General features: G+C 46.1%; 2 protein-coding genes across 2 annotated transcripts; one reads left to right on the forward strand and one right to left on the reverse strand.

Moving 5' to 3' along the window:
• Positions 1-219: 219 nt before the first annotated feature.
• On the reverse strand, positions 220-5035 carry LOC119433833 (protein transport protein Sec16B-like). The gene is given in 2 exon segments (XM_037701095.2): positions 220-960; positions 963-5035. Coding segments are annotated over 2 exon segments (4236 nt in total). The 5' UTR covers positions 4554-5035; the 3' UTR covers positions 220-315.
• A 377-nt stretch (positions 5036-5412) lies between these two features.
• Positions 5413-18285, forward strand: LOC119432899 (PMS1 protein homolog 1). The gene is made up of 13 exons (XM_037700054.2): positions 5413-5911; positions 6896-7181; positions 7677-7811; positions 8575-8723; positions 9939-10064; positions 11126-11275; positions 12038-12505; positions 14068-14257; positions 14795-14921; positions 15577-15714; positions 16308-16508; positions 17042-17172; positions 17935-18285. Exons 1-13 carry the CDS (start codon positions 5771-5773, stop codon positions 18264-18266), a joined length of 2574 nt encoding a protein of 857 aa, XP_037555982.1. The 5' UTR covers positions 5413-5770; the 3' UTR covers positions 18267-18285.
• The last annotated feature ends 565 nt before the right edge of the window (positions 18286-18850 follow it).

Consider the following 18850-nt stretch of genomic DNA (forward strand, 5'->3'; position numbering starts at 1 on the left):
CTTCAGCGACACTGCTACGCTAAATTTTGAACCAAGCATTGGTTCAGAGGATTTCTTAATGGTGCTGTCTGCCCACATACTGCCAAACTATATAACCGATCCTTTCGCGTCATTTGTTTTAAGTTTTTTCGACGCCAAACCCTACACCACAACATCGCTCCGCCATCGGAGGGCTAGAGAGACAAAAAAAGAAAAGAAAAAAAAAAAAAGGACGAACTCAAATAGCACCACTCAGTGTGGAGGAAGCGACAAAGAATGATCTGTGTTTGCACAAAACATGAAAAGGAACCCTGAAGCTGATGTCTCCAGTGTCTATCAGGCTGCGGTACAAGAGGTCGGACTGAACATCATGGGCGTTGACGTGGGCATGGGCGATGACCAGTAATGTGCCGATGCCCCTGGTGATAACGGCGGAGCCGGAATCGCTGTCTGGTCCTGCATGGGAGCACAAGAAACAAAGTCACAGCCAGAGCTGCCGCACTGTTGGCTCGTAAGTTGGGGAACGAAAAACTGGGGCGCGCCTTGCGTGGAAGCCGGTTGCTCTTCTAAAAACGGCGTCGGCACTGAGGGAGAGTCACCAGACGCTTTACTGCAGCTGTCTGCGTTAAGCACATCCACGTATCGGCTGCGCAAAGAGCGCTGCTTGCTCAAGTGAAACCGGTTCTGTCCGGACTTGCCGCTGAACGGTTCCTGGCTTCCAAAACTGGAGTCCGTTGGAGGCGCCGCCATCTGCCCGTCCGCTTCACCGGGTGCTGCATTCTTGTCCACCCAGCACTTCTTATCTTCGTCCCACACAATGCAGGGGTCACTGTCGTCCGGAAGAATGATCTGGTTGGGTTGCCTCGGAGTTATCTTCTCGAAGATGGCCCCCAGCCAGCTCTTCCTAGCAGCTTCTCGTGGCTTATCGGTAGCTGGTCTGGCGCGTTCCGGCCCTGAGCTTGAGCGCTTCGATGAACACGCTTGTGCACAGAGGACGAGGTTGTGTCGTCAACGGTGTCTCGCCGGACACGAACGCCGCCACCGTAATTCAGCGAGGTCACAGTTCCGGGGTGTTGCGGATAAGCTGAAGCACTGTAGTAGTCGAATCGCATGGCCTGCGTGCTTACAGGCGGACTAGATGGTGCCGAAGAGAGTGTCTGCGGCGACCTTTTCCCTACTGTGACACGTGACTCGGTGCGACGTGGAGAACACGTACCCGTGAAGTTGCGTTCGTCCGGAGGCTGTGCCAATGTCGATAGGTGAGGCGGTGGTGATTGAGAACCGCCTTCGACAGTTAGAGGAGCTGTCTCAAGGGATGAAAGATCGGCCGATGCTTGCATTTGAGAGGCGTCACGGGCGGCGTCTTCCGTCACCCAGCTGCATTGATCAGCCGGAGCTGAGATTGCAGTCTGCGTGTCCATTGGACTCCGCTGTTCTACCGGCGGTGTAATATCCTTGCACGCAGAAGTGTCCATGTAAGAGCTGAAGTAGTTTTCTGGCTGCCGAAGACCATATCCGTCGAGGTTGCACCCCGCAAAATCCGCGCTGGCAACATTTGGCTGACTCTGGAAACCGCTGTCCGCACTCAGTATCTCAGCCATGAACCCCGTTCCATCACTCTCTCCATCGTTTCTAAAGGTGCAATCATCTCCAGCCTGGGGAACGGCGCTATTTTCAGCTACTCGATGTTCAGAGACCATTTGGGCAAGAGCATCCAGCCAAGGAGCATCGCCGATCTCGTGTAGCTCCGTTTGCTCTTGGATGAACTGTGGCACGTGGTACTTCAATCGGTTGGCCAACTCGTATGTCTGCGCTGCTATCTGCATCGACACGCAGTGCTGCGCCATTGTCTTTGCCAGGACCTCGCAGTAGAGAAGCGCCTCTTCCGGAAAGCCGTACTCAGCGAGCCGCATGGCATGGAGAAACTTGTACTCCTGCAAGTGCGGTAGCATATAGCTGGGGTCGGACAGAGAGCGGGCGTACTCGTAGATTTCAGTGCAGTGGATTGCCTCGTTGGACGCAAACTCGCGAAACGGGAGCGTCTGGTGGCTGGCTCCGAGCAATACAAGCTTGCTGCACTTGCGAGGATACGATCCAAACTCGGCATGGGCGACGACGTAGCAGAAATGCGCTGCCGATAAGCAGCCATGGCTGGCTAAAGCGTCGCCAAGAATGGTGACACTCCGGGCGTCCGCTTCCGGGCATGTCGATGGGTTGGAGAGGATCATGGCCAAATGAGGCCTCCAGTGACCCCATTTCTCGGCTGCAACGAGCGTGACGGCAGCGGGTTGCCTTCCAGAGAGGTGGTGGTACAGCGTACGCAGAGGGTCATTCAGGGACAGAGCATTGGTGAAACGAGTCATCGTGGCTGCATGCGTTTTGTTGTCCATCCTTAAGGCCAGCGATAACGCGTGGCCCCAGAGACCATGCTTCACAGCCCACTCCAAAGCGCACTTTTTGCGTCCAAAGAGCAAGAACTCGCGGAACTTCGCGAGTGCGTGACCAGTGGCAGTGGTTCCGAGCTGGCTACCATCGCACACCACGATGTCCTCATCAAACGACGAGCTGGTGTACACACCGGAGCTTTTGGATGATACATCCGCATCCCAATCGCACTTTGGCGGGGAACATAGCACCGAAGGTGTCGGCTCCAACATTTCATAGTCCCTAACCAACAGCTCTGCAATTTCGGAACCTGAGACCAGCCCATTCTGTCTGAGCATGAGCACAAGCAGCTCCCAGAGCAGAATGTGCGACGACCGGTCGGGCAAGTCGGAACTTTCGGCAAATGACGCGATCTTCTCCTTGCAGAAGTGGATCACGGTGTCCTTGTGCGTTTCAGACCTAATCAGAGGTCCTGGAAATGCACCCAGTTCGCGGAAGCTGGGGTCCTTTTGTAACAAGGGTGTGAGGCTGTGAAGTTCGATGAGCTGCGGCGGGTTATTTCCACTGATGGTGGGAACCAGCTTGACCAGGCCATTGACGCCGCAGAAACGGGCAATAGGGTGCGGTCGCGGGAACTTCAGCACTTCTTGTAGCTGGGGCGCATTGTCCTGGACATGGTTGTCGGCAAAATTTTGATCCTGGCGCAAATACGCGTCGGCGGACAATGGTCCAGCGCGCACATTCCACCAGTCAATTTGCTGCGCAGTGCTGTAGCCAAAACGGGAATAGTATGCATCAACGTGCTGCTTGTACGCTGGGTTGTTCCGGTATAACTCCTCGTAGTACACCTCTTCGTGCCCCAAACGTGGTGCGTAGTAGTAATGATTGTAGCCGTCGCGTTTTCTCCCGTAATCGCCGTGTTTGTAATCGCAAGTAGCGTCGTTAACGCAACTGCGGTCGCAGAAAGCGCCACTTGAGAGGTCATCGCCTTGGAATTTGGGCTGCCTGCTAAAACTGTATGATTTTCGTTGATCCCAAGAATAAATGTCAGGCTCACGTTTGAGGTGTGTTCGTTCGGTCCACCGGTCTTGTTCATTCAGGCAAGGTTCCTGGAAGGTTCCGGGTGATTTTCGAAGGTTGTCACTGGAGCGGTAGTCACGCCTGTCGTAGTAGTCACGCCTGTCGACGTAACGGTCACTAGTGCGGACGAATCGATGTTCCTTTCGTTTGTCGTGACTTTTCTCCATCCTCCACTGGTCTGCCCGATTGTGGAAACGAACGGGCTCGTGGTAGTCGGCGCCGAATTTCTCGTCCCTATGCGCTCTCCGGTCCTCATAGTTGTCACACCTCCAGTGCACCCTCCTGTAATCGTGATATAAGTCACCCGACGCTCTGTCCTCTTTCGGTCGTCTTCTTCCGTCTTTTCTGTAGTAGCGCCCGAAGTCCTTTTCCGAAACATCTCTCCGATCAGCTCCTCTATTAGACTGACAGTCTCTTTTCAAATCCTGGTCTCCCACGGGGACTCCTCCGCCTCTCTGACAACTACCGAAGTCAAAACTGTCGCAACTTCTTTTGAAATTTAGGATTTCTTCGCTGCCTCGGTCGTCGACTGGCCTTGAGTCACGACGCTCTCTATATTCCCTACCGCGCCCTGCGTCCGTAGAAATTTTGCAACTCGTGTTAGGACGACAGCAAGATTGTTCTTCGTCGTCTTCTGTACTTCGAGATTCGCGCTCCCACATGCGCAAATCATCGCCGATATTCTTTGAATTGCGCTTGTGGTGCGTAACTGAGACACGAGTATTGCCAGCGTCGTAGCCAGGGGGAGCGTGACCACGCGAAGGAGGTGATCCAGCCTCAGAAAGCGTTTTCAGCGGAAAGCCATTCACGTCCTCCCAATCACTTATTGTCGGGACAGCAGGCATGCCATCACTCTCAGCGGTGCATCCCGGTTGCTCGGTCTTGGCCGAAAGCGTCCATTGTGCCTCTGGCACAATGAAGTCCTCAGGCACGGACGACATTTCAAGCGCAGATAACGAAGCACCTGCAGTTCCTTCACTTTCTTGCTCCTCCCCTCCGTGGGGGCTTCGGCGCATCGGTGAGGGCGTTGCCACGCTTGGCGTTCGACTCCGCTGTTGCCTGTGTGGCACCACAACATGGTCCTCGAAGCCACTGGTATCAGTCACCATCACAGGCACATTGGCTCGAAGCTCGACGGGCGGCGAATATTGCACCACTTCACCAGTCTGGGCTCCCGTGAGGGAACGTGCCCGTGAGGCGGGCCGGTCGTGCGGATTGGATGGCGCTGCTGGAGCCAGGTTTACGAGGGGATCGCGCGTCGGTCGCGCCGAACAAAGTCAGGTCGGGGCCGATGGCGCACACAGCAGCTGAAGCGCGTTGATGCTGGCGTGTGTCACACCGCACTTGAGGCAGCGGAGACGCGAAGATTTGTGGCAGGTGCGGCCATCATGGTGGTCCGCGAGGCGACCTCGGGGCTCGGCGTCGGGGCGCCGGCGGCGTGCAGGACGTCAGCAGATCCGTGCCTCTCCATCTTTGCGTTCTGTCGAACAACGGCCGGACTGCGCGTGTGCCACGTGGCACGTGCCACCTAAGCGCTGACTTCTTCCTCTTCCGACCGAGCTGTCCGACCGGACCGCGCAAATCCCAGCACATCTTTATTTTTTTCATTTTTTAAATACTTCTTCATACCGAAACGCTAACGCAATTTCTAAGGTATCGAAAGTATGGTTTCGACTATTACCAGTGTTTGCTGCACCGAAGAGAACGTGCAACTGGTGAAGCGTGCACGTCAGGTTCGATCGATATTGTGGACACGTGGCAGTTTCATGCTTCATCCCTGCCGGTTCAACGCAGAGGTTCAACGCATCAAGATATGATGCAATATATAGTGCATCTGAACATTTTTAACAGATAAAACGCATGTTTCACGGTTGTCTTCAAGCTCAAGATCCTGCATTACCACGACCGGCATTACATGCGTGCGCTACTATCCTAATACTTAGTCCCTTTCGGAGACAATCCAATCCGATCATCACGTAAGAAAAGGCGGCAAAAGTTGGTAGAAGCAGCGAAGTACTTTTGGTACTTGAGCAAACTTACAATCGCTTAGGAGGTTAATGAATGACTTTAAAAGCGAGCTCGATCAACGATGTGCAATATAATAGTGGACGCTCGTAATGAAAATAAGGTACTTCGTCATGAACAGAGATGTAGGTCAGCCCGCCGTCTGCTGTTAGCAGACGACCGACATGGGAGGCTACGTTGCTACTGCACTGCAGTTTCCGTTGAAAGTAATGAACCTTAAAAGCATAGACACTACTTTATACTAGCTAATTAGTAAACTTTTCGTTAAGGCTGCACGGAACGCTCGCCTAGAAGCCAAAGAATGAAGAGTATTCAGAAGCTGGACTCGCGCACCGCGAGGCTTTTACATAGCAGCCAGTCAGTCGCTTCAGTTAGCAGCATTGTGAAAGAAATCGTGGAAAACTCACTCGATGCAGGTGCCACGAATGTCGTCGTCAAACTGGTGAGTTTCTCGGACCATGACATTGCACACGACAACTTCGGCCTGAGAGCCCAATTAGTGTGCCTCTGTTCACAGTAGACTTTCACGCTTCACATCATAGAATAAAGAACCGACTGCGCCACATGCCATCACGCGGCGGTACCGACGTTATAATAGACAGAAATCAGCGCAGCAACACATGGGCTACTCAAATTATTGGATTTAACTCAACGCGGCTGAGCTTGTACATGTACATATTGTCAATTTCTGCCGTTTGACAATAAACGCTGATCGCAAGCGGCACGTTAGCGACTTCAGGACGTGAGCTGACAGCCACAATATCGCAATATCGAGGAATTCACTTTCATTACTTTCATATTTTAGCTGGAATACGTAAGCTTGATAGAATAATAAGCATTTTTTTAAGTTGAATGACTACAGCTACTTTCTTCCGATGTCAAGTTATACTGACCAAATATACATTTGATGCTGGTATTTCCGACTCAAGTCGAGGCTTTTGTGACAAACGTTGCACTCATAAAAAGAGGCTCACTATGATTGTGTTTGAAAAGAAGAAAGAATTGAATAAAGAGAACAGGAAAACAAGAGAGGAGAAAGAGCTGGTGAAGCAGTTAATCCTCTTGGGTGTTGTTATACAGATTGACATAATGCCTGTTCGTGGAGCAACACATCTCATGCACAGGTGCTTGCATGGACGTCATGCTGTGGTGATTATTCCCATTGGGGACGTCTGAAGTGATTGTTGGCTGGAGCTGCAAAATGGGGGGTGGGCCAGTGGTCGCCTGCCTACCAGTGAGCTGCCTGATAGTATCTGCAGTGGCAGACATCCCAAACTGTTGGGGAGTGACATGCTTGCAGTGGCTCCTCCTCTACTTCACATGCTTGGACGCTTGTGCTTTGTTCAGGGGATATATGAGCACTTTGTAAGTGCATGCGGCTAATTCACTGCTGTTTTATGCCATCCTCCCTTTCCATTCTTTGCAGGTTGATTACGGACTCGATAGAATTGAGGTGATTGACAATGGCCATGGTGTTGGAGAAGACGACCTGCCACTGGTCGTACTTCCTGGCTACACGTCGAAGATAAGGAGTTCGGAGGACCTCCTGTCCCTTGCCACCTATGGCTTTCGTGGCCAGGCACTTGCAGCTGTTGCCGCTGTGTCGAGAGTCACCATTGCCAGTGGGCCCCAAGACAGCGAACAAGGGCTGGCATTGTGCTTTGACTCGCAAGGAAACATTGTGTCACGAAAGGTTTTGCCTTGGAATGGAGGTGACACACTGCTAATTGCGATGTTTGGCTGATAAGCCATAGTGTGATTATAGCAGACGGTCACAAGGCAGAGCTTGGTGGTGTGCATTCATTATAGAAATTGTGCTCTTGCAGAACTTCTTCCTTTATTTCAAGCGTCCATACTTGCATTATGTCTTTCCTGCACTCAAGTAAATGATCACAGTATGTTCAGATTTACACGTTGACAATGTGTAACTCATCTGTAATGGGGCAATAGAATACACGTGTAACTCATGCCTTTGAAAGTTTAATGGTTTCCATGACAGGTGACATAGAAGCCAAAACTTATATTGTCACAGTTTGCTTAAAGTAATATATTAAACATGGAGTATTCTTTAAAGAACATATGCAAATGCAGATGGTAGTTGCATGTTTGTTATGAATACATTAGCATCTCTTGGCTTGCAATTCGCATTGCTCAAACTGCAATCCTGAAACAAAACACTTGAACATACGCGCACACCTCTGTTACAGGAACACGAGTGACTATAGAAGACATTTTCAAGAACATTCCAGTGCGAAGGAAACACATGGACACAATGAAGGCAAAATCGGCACAGCTTAAAAAAGTTCAACATTTTCTTCATGCCATGGCCATTGCCTGTCCTGGTGAGTTAAGAGAAGCTGCGTTCAAAGGTTGTGTGCAGAATTTTATTTCTGTACATAGCTTGCTTCAAATGCTGTTGCAGCAATTTCTTTGTGCGTTGGTTCAGCTGGAACAATGCACGACAGTTTTCACTATTTGGAAATTGCGTTGTTGACTAAAACACGCAGTTGCTAAATGACTTTGAAATTAGTGTTTCATTTAAAAAGTGAAAGTATTGCTCATTTATGCTTAATAAGTGTGTTGCAAAAGCTAAATTCTGAGGTCTTACTGCAGTTTGTGAATATTTTTTCTAATGTCTTGCAATTATTCTGCTGAGAGGAAAGTTTGGTGTTATGTTTTTCTCTGATTATCAATGCTAAGTGTTATCAGATGCAGTTAAGAGACCACAACATAGCATGATATAAGAGAAGCCTTTGCAGAAGTAAGCCAGTGCATTCCCTTTAGTTTAAAAGGAATTTGTTGTGTGCAATGTATAGTAGACATGCTCCAGAACAACAGTTAAAGTGCTGCGTGGTAATGATGCCAGTGTTTGCTAGTAGTTCGACATTATTTTAGACGCATGTAATTTTGGCTCGTGTTAAAGCGTTATGTTATATGTTAATTTATTTATGTGCGATTTATTTATCCAGATGCCATGTTTTGCATTATAACCTCTTGATTTTTTTTGGTGACTGTAAATAGCCATGCATTGGATTTTCTGCCAAATTTGGGTCAGTGAAGTGACATAGGTGCTACCTGTTCCTCACAACACTCCTTTCATGACAGGTATTGGCCTCAGTCTCCATCACAACAAAAGTGTCATCTGGACAAAAGTGCCAGTGAAAACCATGCGGGAGGCCATTGGCCAGGTGTACGGCATCAGCATACTGCAGATGTTGCATTACAGTGAAGCCCGTGATGACAACTCTGGCACTGTGAGTGGCAAAAATAAGCTTCACCGGGACAACTTCTTTGTCATTTAACTGAAACTAAAGCTTATTGAGGAAACTTAATCGGAAATGCTCGAAAACATGCACTGCATGATGCTTGCATTCCTCTTTTTTCCAGGGTGTTGTACTGTGTAAAAACAAAGGCATTTATTAAGAAGCAATGCCACTCAGTGAATGCCTACGTGAACATTCCAACAACTCAAAGCTAAAATTGGGCAGCAATATGGCCTTGCACTGTGCCACATGTGCACATGGGCGTTTCCTGCTTTTAGATCACGCTGTCCTAATCGGTAGATATAGAGAACAGTTTGCCCGAGAAATTTTCGAAGCATCGTGCATCGATCGGCTTGGCCTGAGTTGCGTCCGCGCCAATTCCGTACCACTCTCGAGAAAAGAACTTCATTATCCACACAACTAAGTGTTGGAGAGCATCACATTCTCTAATCACTCTTCTTTGTTCCCCCGTCTTTCTTTCCTCTTTCCTGACTGACTAATCTTTGGTTTCTTGGGTTTACAGCTGTTTCAGTGTCCCATTGCATTTTGTTCACACCCCCATTATAGCGCTTCTTAGCTTTTTTATACTTGTTATTTTATCCTTCTGACAATCTTTTGGTCAACACTTTTTATCGGTTCGTGTTTTCATAGTGTAATCACAGCGTTCTGCAGACCTGTGTAGGTATGAGTGTGCACGGCAGGGCATCATCTCACGCAGTTACCGATATAGTTATCATTTGTTGTGACACATGCGCGGTGACTTGAATGGTGAATGAATATGTGGGGTTTCCTGCAAATAAAGTCAGAGCGCTCTGTTTGTCTTCTTTTCGCTGTCCGTGTCTTTGTGCACTTGACCTGCCTTAAGGAAAATAATGCCACACCTTTGGCATTAAGCATTTGTGAAAATTGAATAATAAATATCTTCAGCAATAGAACTGCAGCATTCTGTGGTTCCCTCTTTTACACCTCAGTCTATTAAATTGGAATGGGTAACATTTGCAATAAGTATTAATCTGTATGGCCTTATCGTTAAACGCAGACCAGGGGTGTAGCCCTGTCTGTTTTTAATGTCAGTTCTAGCAAGAGCTTAAATGCTCCGTAGCAATGTGTTTACTTTGAACATGAGCTTTCACCGATTATTTTGTTATACTATTTTCATTCTTCAGCAGGTTCTCGTCATTCACTGTTGCTTGATTTGTTTTGCAGGTTATAAAGATTTTTGTTCCTGACATGTCAGCAACGGACAAGGAAAAATTGCCCAGCAGTTCTGAGCCTGATAAGAGCATACTTTTGGTAAATGGGAGACCCGTTAGCATCAAAGAGATGACGCAGGTATTCTGTTATTCGATCAGAAAGTTTAAAATGAATTGTTTGGCAAGGCTGTACAACTCGGTGCTTCTTAAAATAATTTCTGACAAAGGGTTGTGCTCGTGGATCATAGAAGCTGTTAAAGCTCTGACAAAACACCTGCCGTGGTGGCTCAGTGGCTAAGGCGTTGCGCTGCTGAGCATGAGGTCGCGGGATCGAATCCCGGCCGCAGTGGCCGCATTTCGATGGAGGCGAAATGCAAAAACGTCCGTGTGCTTGCGTTGTTCCATTCATCCAGAGCTTAATCCAGAGCTTAATCCAGAGCATCCAGAGCTTAATTAATCCAGAGCCCTCCACTACGGCATGCCTCATAATCAGAACTCGTTTTGGCACATAAAACCCCAGAATGAAGAAGAAGCTCTGACAAAACAATTTGTAAGCATAGGGTATGCAAGTAACATTCAGGATGTTGTTTTGTAAATGGCTATAGATTTTGCTATGTCTTCTTAGATACCATATTCATGCATATCAACTATAATTTGGTGCACTGCTATGCGGCAGCAATCTTTTGTCGGGGACTGTGGGAACTGGTGGAACGAATGGCCAAGATAGCACTTGGCCCATTCTTTTCACAAGCTTGCCACCAGTATTCGCTGCTCATCATGGCTTTTTTGTCAGCTGCCGCATCATCGAACCTGCACTTCCTATGCAGGCTATGCCGACAGATGGCGACTTAGGTCAAGATGAAGTGCACTGGCTTTAAGTGTGGGTACATAGCAAAAAAAAAAATGTTTTGTAGAATAAAGCGATTATTTTTTTTCTGAAATAATTAAGTGTACTAGGACTGTAGTTGGCTAAGGTTTCTGTGTCTGGAGTAGGTAGGCTTGTGTAAATGTTGCCACGCATACCTCGTTCCTCAAGGTTTCGGTTGTGCAGTTCTCCGATATGTCAATTCATGGTGGCATCTAGGCTTCTGTTTTTCTGAATGGAGTAAAGCTGTTATCCATGTTAGTGATAGTTAACATTAGCCATCACATTAAAAACATCACACAGGCAATCAGTCTTGTGACCTTTACTTATTGCAGTTCCTCCAAAAGGAATTTTCTTCGGCACTCGGTACTCAAGATGGGTGTTCAGCAAAACATCCCATTTGTGTCGTCTCGCTTGATGTTCCACCAAATGAGCTTGACGTGAACTTGGAGCCAGACAAGTCTGCTGTTGTATTCAGTAACAAGGTGAGCTACAGAGACTTCAGCTTTCCTTGAAACTTTATTGGAATTTATAAAGTTGGTTTAAGTTTAAAAATTTATGCATGATTATTGGGTTGCTATCTAGTCGCTCTATTTAATTACATGCACTGCAGAAAGTAGCATCTTCAAAGAAGCAATAGAGCATCTCGTATCTCTAATTCACTTTGCCTTTAATTGTGCCCTAATAAGACAAATACTATACTATACAGTGAAAACTCGTTATAGCAAATACCTTCGTTATATCTGATATTCAGTATTATAAGCCTGTATTCATTACACACTGATATCGGCGAGATACATTTTAGCTTTACTAGCTTTACTTCAATATATCTGATAATTTGTTACATCGATGTTTGTTATATCGAGGTTCAACTTATGGCAACAAAGTAGTTCAAAATGTGCCATTTGGACTTGATCACGGAGGAGCTTTCATTAGACAACTGGGTTCTATAATCTGATAAGAGTTGTGTTGACTGCACAAAATTTAGGTCTGTGGAAGCTTTAGGCCTGTTTTGTACCAATGTTGCCTCCCAAAACAAGGCGATACAAGGACAATGTCATGGCAGAATGCAGTTGAAAAATGCAGTTGAAAGATGGGGTCTCGTTCAACCTAATAGTGTACCATGGAATCATCATATGTAATCATTATTATCAGCCAGCAGCTCTGTTGATGTGCTGTGCTCAGAAAGGGGCTACCCCTAGTATAATTTGATGTGACTGTTGTGATCATGTCTCTGTCTTAAACAGGACGCAGTGTTCGAGCTTTTTGAAGATTTAGCCAGAAGAGCATTCAGCAGTGCATCTGCAAAGAACGTCGGTGCCACTGCCGTTGAAGAAAGTGTTGTGACAGTGCCGCTTGCTTCGGACAATTCAGCAGCTCAGAATCAGAAGGACCTAGGAGCCGCAGATGATTTGGACGGCCTGTTTGAAGACTTTGAGATGCCTGATGATGTCTGCAAAGACTTAGAATGCCAGATAAACCGAGATCTCCCTTCCACTCCTGATGGGAACAAGGAGAACATGGTGTCACTTGCTGAAAAGGCAGCAGTTCCTCCTGATGAACCCGGTGCTCAGCGCAAAGATCTCCCAGAAGTACTATCTGAGAAAACTTTGACACCTTCAAAAATCATCCCAACACCACCACGTATGCCTGAAAGGCAAGCATCACTTTGGTCTCTCGGTATCCTTCAGAACACCCAAGGGAAAGCAGTGGCGGTAAGCAGATCTTTTGTAGTCCGATATTTTCTTACTGTTTCGTGCACTGAGTGGACTTCTTTCCTAATTGCCACATTCAGTCCTGGGAATTTAGCCCAGCTAATGGTAGCAGCAGTCATAATTGATAAATGAGAAGATGTCAACTGTGCATGGCTAGTCCTTAAAACACCTTTTGCCTCGTACAACAGACTAGCCGGTACATATTCACTGATTAAAGAGATGTGCTGCAACTGCGTTGGTTTATTTCATTACAGAAAAACTATATGTTAGTGTGAAAAGTGAAAGTACAGGGGTTAATTAAAATTAAGGTGAGCTTAAATGTCCAGTCTAGATGAACAGAAATGCAAAGAGGATTGGAGGGATGACAACATTGATTGCACTTGTCACATCTACATCGGCAGAGGAAAATGCAGCTAACATAGCTGAAGCACAACTCTGTTATTTCATAGTTGCATTTGCATCTTCGACCTTGTTTTAAGTTTTATTAGTGGTGATTATGGCTAACTATCGGCATGCATTAATAACTCAGCATTAGTTTCATGAGCCGCCTGCTTTCACTTTGCACTCCATGCATGAGCATTGGTAGTCAGGGTGCTATTTATTTGTATTAAATGTTAATTATCCCTTTGGGTTATCCTAGCCTACTACAGAATGTGTGCACGCTTGCTTGCAAATAGGTTTCGGGATTTGTGCGAAATTGAAACCATTACACAATATACTAGGATCATGCCAATGCAAGCTATCACAATTTCATATCCCTGTTTATTATTTTTGACCCAGTGACATGTTCTTCAATGGTGGACCATTCTCACTGCCTTTTGAATGCAGTGCACTCCATCATACATACTGTCTCCAGCACTTGCGTGACAGTTGATCCTTGCCTGTCTGGCTTCCTACTACATTCTCCTCGGCTTGCTTGAGATGTTTATTTATCTCGTTAGATGCGATGTCCCTTTCTACTTGTGTCCTCCCTGCTTGTATGTATGCCCCCTACACTGTTGCCTCTACTCCATTTTACACTGATGCCCTTCCCAGACAGTCTCTTGTGCAGGCAGCTAAGAGAGGAAGGAGGGTATAAATACTAGTGAATTTACAAAAGCAAACTTCAGACATGTTACTACCAGTCAACATTGAACTGGACATGAGCAAGGGTAGAGTTTCACAACACCACCTGCGCTTTAACCATTGTTCATGATGGACTTGACAGAAACATGTTCACCTTTGATGTTGCTGGGCTGTGGCTCTACCCCCGCTCTTTTACAGTTCTCACAGGTTACCACCTCTCTGCTACGTAGTCTGGTTAACACACAATCCGCAAACTTTCATTCCCAACTGTACATGCTACGTACTACAGGAGCCAACTGAAGGATTACCGCCAATTCTTTTGTGTGCATTGCCTTTCCTGGAATATGCAAGCATATCATCACTACATGTGTCTCGCAGTGTACTTGCATGTGATCATCAACGCAAATACTGTAGCATAAGCTTAGAGCTTCTCTCACTTATCATCTTCTGTAGTCGAGTAACAGCTACCGTAGCTCATTGATGGAAACCTCTGGCAGGAGCCTACGAGAGTGGGAGGAAGCATTGCAGAGAAGAGGCCCATGATCAGTCCTTTGAAAGACAGGACACCTAGCAAGAGAATGCGGATGCCAGCGAGGCCCTCAGGAGTTCACAGCTGGCTGAAAGACATGCTGAGCACCGAGAAGCGCTCGGGCAAGGAAATATACTGCGCTCGTCGGAAGAAAGAGAGTGAGTGTTGCATGTTAGGAATGCAGCAATGCAACCAGAGGAGAGAATTGTGAAAGCATGCAAGTCATTGAAAAAAACACTTTTTATTGCCATTTTTGTGTAAGCACGTTTCTGTAGCGGCTGCAAGGTTGGAAAAGCTTGCTTGCTTGCTTGCTAGCCTTCGAGAGTGGCTCACACCCACCAGCGGGCATTGGCCAAGAATCGGGTAATTTAAGAAAAAGATTACCCGGGTCTAAAAAGAATCGCTATTGAGAAATTTTGAATGACTAAAGGAATGAAGTCAGATAAAATTTAGGAATTTAGCAAGGAAATCGTCCCTATTCAATTATATACCCCACAACAGGAAAAGGGGGTTTAACAGTCGTCTTCCTCTACTACCGCTGACCCTTGACTGGTGGCACTATGAGAGGCGTTGGGAGGTGTTTTAAGGGAATGAAGTGATTAACAGTGGTCGACCAAGGAATGTCATTGGAGGCAATGTTTGGACTAGGGGAAAAAATTCTCTATTTTCTGCTCAACTGCCCGGTTTCCTTCCAGTCTTGTCACAGGTTCCAGAAATGCCATTGATGGAGCTCAGCGAGCTCCTTGAAGAAGGGTGGACTTCACTAACGCCCGACGAAAAGCAGCAGTATGAAAAACAAACTGGAAAAGCTCGGATGGACTGGTAAGTGCTGCTTGCAAGGAAGTGCCATCGAACTCTGTGATGAAGAACTGTTGACAAAGCAAATTACAGGACAAAGAGAAGCGTTTGAGTCAGTTTGAGAGGACATGTTGGAGTCAGTCATAACTCGGTAGCAAGAACTCAAAATCAAAATTAGTATCCATAATAGCGAAGCGAAATCTTGTCCACTTATTGAAAATACACAGTGCTCTTGTACAGTTTGTCAAGCCAGATTCTCAATCACAATTTGACCAAATTTACCTAATTTCATGCTGTTCTTTATAAAGCTTGAAACAAAAGGTTGTGATAATGTTCCAGCTTTGCACTTGTGCAATTCTAGCTAGCATTGTTCATGCCTGCCCCTAATGGTTTAGTTATTTGCACAAATTTCAGTGAATATTAATACCTTGAATAACAAGTACCACATGTTTCCAAAACTTTCAAGTTTCAACTGTGTAAACTTGCACAAGTGAGAGTCTGCATCAACACTGTGCAGCTCTCAGCTGTGCATTTATTGTTATATGTCATAAATAACACATTTATGAGAAAACCATAAATTTTGTGATATGATAGTCCCTTATGATAAAATGTGTTACACTGCTTTGAAGTGTTGAAGTGCACCAAGCAAAAATTATGTTATTTCACTAACTGGTTTCAGCAACAAGCCATCTAGTATGCTACAGCAGGCAAAAGAAAGTGGTCCACCAAAGGAGTCTTCGTCAACCTGGAAAAGAGTGGAGCTGCAATTCTCCATGCAGACCATTAAGGAGCACTTCAAGGATTACTGCCACCTTAGGTGCTTTCTTTTCGCTTGTGATGTGAACTTAGCCAGCTGTGTCTACCACAGATGGACACTTGTCTGCCATGTCACCCCATCCACTTGTCATTTGTTACCTAAAGAGACAACCACGTACTGGCCGTGGTGAGGTTATTAGCGAGTGCTGTACGATGCGTAGATTTTTTTCTTCATGATGCTGCTGCAGAGAGGTCCAGATTAATCCTGGCAACATGCAGCCCTTTAACGCATGCCAAGATCTTAGTGTGACAGTGTTTTTGCATTCCATATCGAGACGTAGTAACCACAGCCAGGAAATGACAAAATGCATGCTCAGCAGCATCGCCGGTGTTCTCGAGTGATCACTTTCGGGGATGGTGAGACTTGACACAGCATGGGTTGGCATCTATGAGCGAAGGTAGTGTGCCTGGCACAATGCCAGGAACACTGTTCGCTGTAGACGCTGACGCATGCGGTGCAGAGTCACGTGAAATCTTGTGAAAGCGATTGCTGGAGAATACTGCCCTAGAATGTTACAGCCACTAAGCAGGTCAACAGATATCAAGTGCCAGTCCGTGTATGGTACAACCATAAGGCCATGCTGATTTCTGCAGCCAGAAGCCACCCAGTCTGGACACTACCCTCGTCGGACCACTTCATGGATGTCCTAGTGATGCTTGGGTTGTCTGGCACAAGGCAAGGCTTTGCACACTGAACACAGCGCGCCTACGTGAAGCAATTACATTCAAGAGACTTGTGGCTTCGTATCCCATTTTGGCGGAAGAGGCCGATCCCCCCATAACTGTAACACCCACGTAAGTATAGCTGTTTTGTGAATGTTGCGCATCGCTTTGCTTGTAACTTTATTATAATCTCCAAGCAGAGATATGCAATAAAGACAATGGACATGCAGGATCTACACAGGACAAGCATTATAGTTACAGATGAATGCTTGTTAATCATCAAATGCCGAATTTATATTATGTATCCTGTGTATTCTCTTACTTGTTAACCGTATTCTGTGGCACACAAACACATGAATAAAGAGCTCTTCTAAACGTATAGTATTGTATAGTAGCGAGCTGCATATACAAATCTATGCCTGACAGCAGTGCACTTTATGCCGACTGTGTCAGAGCAGTTCTATGGTGGCCCTTTTCTGCTAATGTATAAATGAGTCTTTACAGAGTGTGGGTCACTTGTTCAACGGCTGCTTTGAACGTAGGTACTCCTGAAATCAAATTTGTAACATTCTTGCACATTCCTAGCTTCTGCAACAACTACATTTCAGGATCTTCTGACTTTCAGTGGCTCGCGATAAGTAACTAATATATTCTCGCCAAATCAGCATACTAGGTGGTGACCTGTTGTGGAACACACTGCTCAATATGAAGAACGAAGCCCGAGATGCATCTGGATTCTTGTATGTGACGGATCCACTTCTCACAAGCAATGGCTTCCACGTCAGAATTCTGCCAGGTGTGTGGAGGAATTTTAAACAGTAGTGTCAAGATTGATTGTTCCTAGACTTCCAATATTGTAAATGTTCACTAAAAAAAGTTTACGCCCCAAGGGTGTAAACTTTTTTTGTATCTTGTCCCCAAACAATAAACGTCATGTCTTGCTTGCATTTCCTCTCTTGAAAACAGTTTGCTCGCAACTTTTCTGTCAAGAATGCTATGTCATGTTGAGAACACGCATGCTACTTGTGACCTGGGCATGCAGTGTTAAAGAAAGGAACGGCAGAGATAGCTTGGGGGACAAGATAAGCTGCAAAGGGTGTAAACATTTTTTAGTGTGTTTATAGACTGATAGTATCCTGTTGCCAGTAGTGTCGTCTGGGCACAGCACTGTAGCTTAACGCAGTGAACTGTAACCAAACATGAGGCTGTGCATCAGATTTCAACACAGAACTTGGAACAGATCTTCCACCACTGTCAGGCCTACAGACTGATAGGATAGCCAAAACGTTACCTTTGCCTAAAGAGAGCCACAGAATTAAGTAGAAACAAACTTGCATATAAATTAATTTCTTTTTATATTCTAGGGTTTTATGTGCCAAAACCACCATATGATTATGAGACATGCCGTAGTGGGGGACTCCGGATTAATTTCGACTAACTGGGGTTCTTTAACATGCACCCAATGCACGGTACATGGGCGTTTCTGAATTTCACCCCCGTCGAAATGCAGCCGCCGCGGCAAATATTTCAGCACTGTACATTGCCCCTTTACATGCAGGTAGTAAAGCAGAAATCGTGCAGTTGCCCAAAGACCAGGCATTGTCGGAGCTGGTGGAGATTCTGAAGACGGCCTTGTCATGTCCATCTGCGACCGTGGCTACCTGTCGCCTGCCCAGGACAATGGCTTTGCTCAGAGAGGAAGCAGCAAGAATGGTTCGCAAAATGCCACCAAAAATGTCCCGCGATGAAGTTAAAGAACTTCTGGTTGAGCAACAAGACTTGCTGCAAGAGCTGTGTGTGCACAACAGGCCCATATGCACACGGTTCTTTGACATGAGCACAAGCTTTGGCCATGTACCTGAAGACACCTTGTCACAAGTCACTCTTTAAAAAAATTAAGTGTTGCTTTCAAATAAAGCCTACTATATAAACTTGAAGGTAGCAACAATTCCAGCGTCAGTTTGATGTTTTAAGCAACAGCAGCTCCTAGAATGGCAGTATGGTGAACCAACCTCTAACCAGTATATGTACTGGAAAACAATACAACAGCAGTAGCATTTGCAAGTATAATTTATACTGATTTCACTAGTATATTTAAAATCCCCATAGTGATTTAGGTGAGCTTGAGCAATGAGCGACTGACCATTAGGTTAGTGAGGTCTAGGATTTCTCTCAATTTGAAGAGAGAAAGAGTAAAATTAGCCAAGAGGAAACTGGCCAATCTAGATGCAGTAAGGGTAAAAGCAGACCAATTCAGGCTGGTGCTCACAAACAACTATGCAGTTTTAGAATAGAAAGATGAAGATAACATATATAGAGATAATGAATGAAACTGTAACGAGGCTGATCTCTGAAGCAGAAATTGAAGTGGGTGGTAAGGCACCAAGGCAACCCGTAGGTAAGCTCTCCCAAGTAACAAAGGACCTAATAGAGAAATGACAAAGCATGAAAGTGTCAAATTCAAGAGATCAGAT

This window comes from Dermacentor silvarum, chromosome 11 (genome assembly GCF_013339745.2).
Source record: "Dermacentor silvarum isolate Dsil-2018 chromosome 11, BIME_Dsil_1.4, whole genome shotgun sequence".
Taxonomy (NCBI): domain Eukaryota; kingdom Metazoa; phylum Arthropoda; class Arachnida; order Ixodida; family Ixodidae; genus Dermacentor; species Dermacentor silvarum.

Bases quoted from the DNA above. Each gene is read 5' to 3' on its own strand.
- LOC119432899 (XM_037700054.2), top strand. From the start codon at position 5,771: ATGAAGAGTATTCAGAAGCTGGACTCGCGCACCGCGAGGCTTTTACAT. The intron at 7,182-7,676 runs GTGACACACTGC...CCTCTGTTACAG, and splicing joins GGTTTTGCCTTGGAATGGAG to GAACACGAGTGACTATAGAA. The intron at 12,506-14,067 runs GTAAGCAGATCT...AACCTCTGGCAG, and splicing joins CCCAAGGGAAAGCAGTGGCG to GAGCCTACGAGAGTGGGAGG.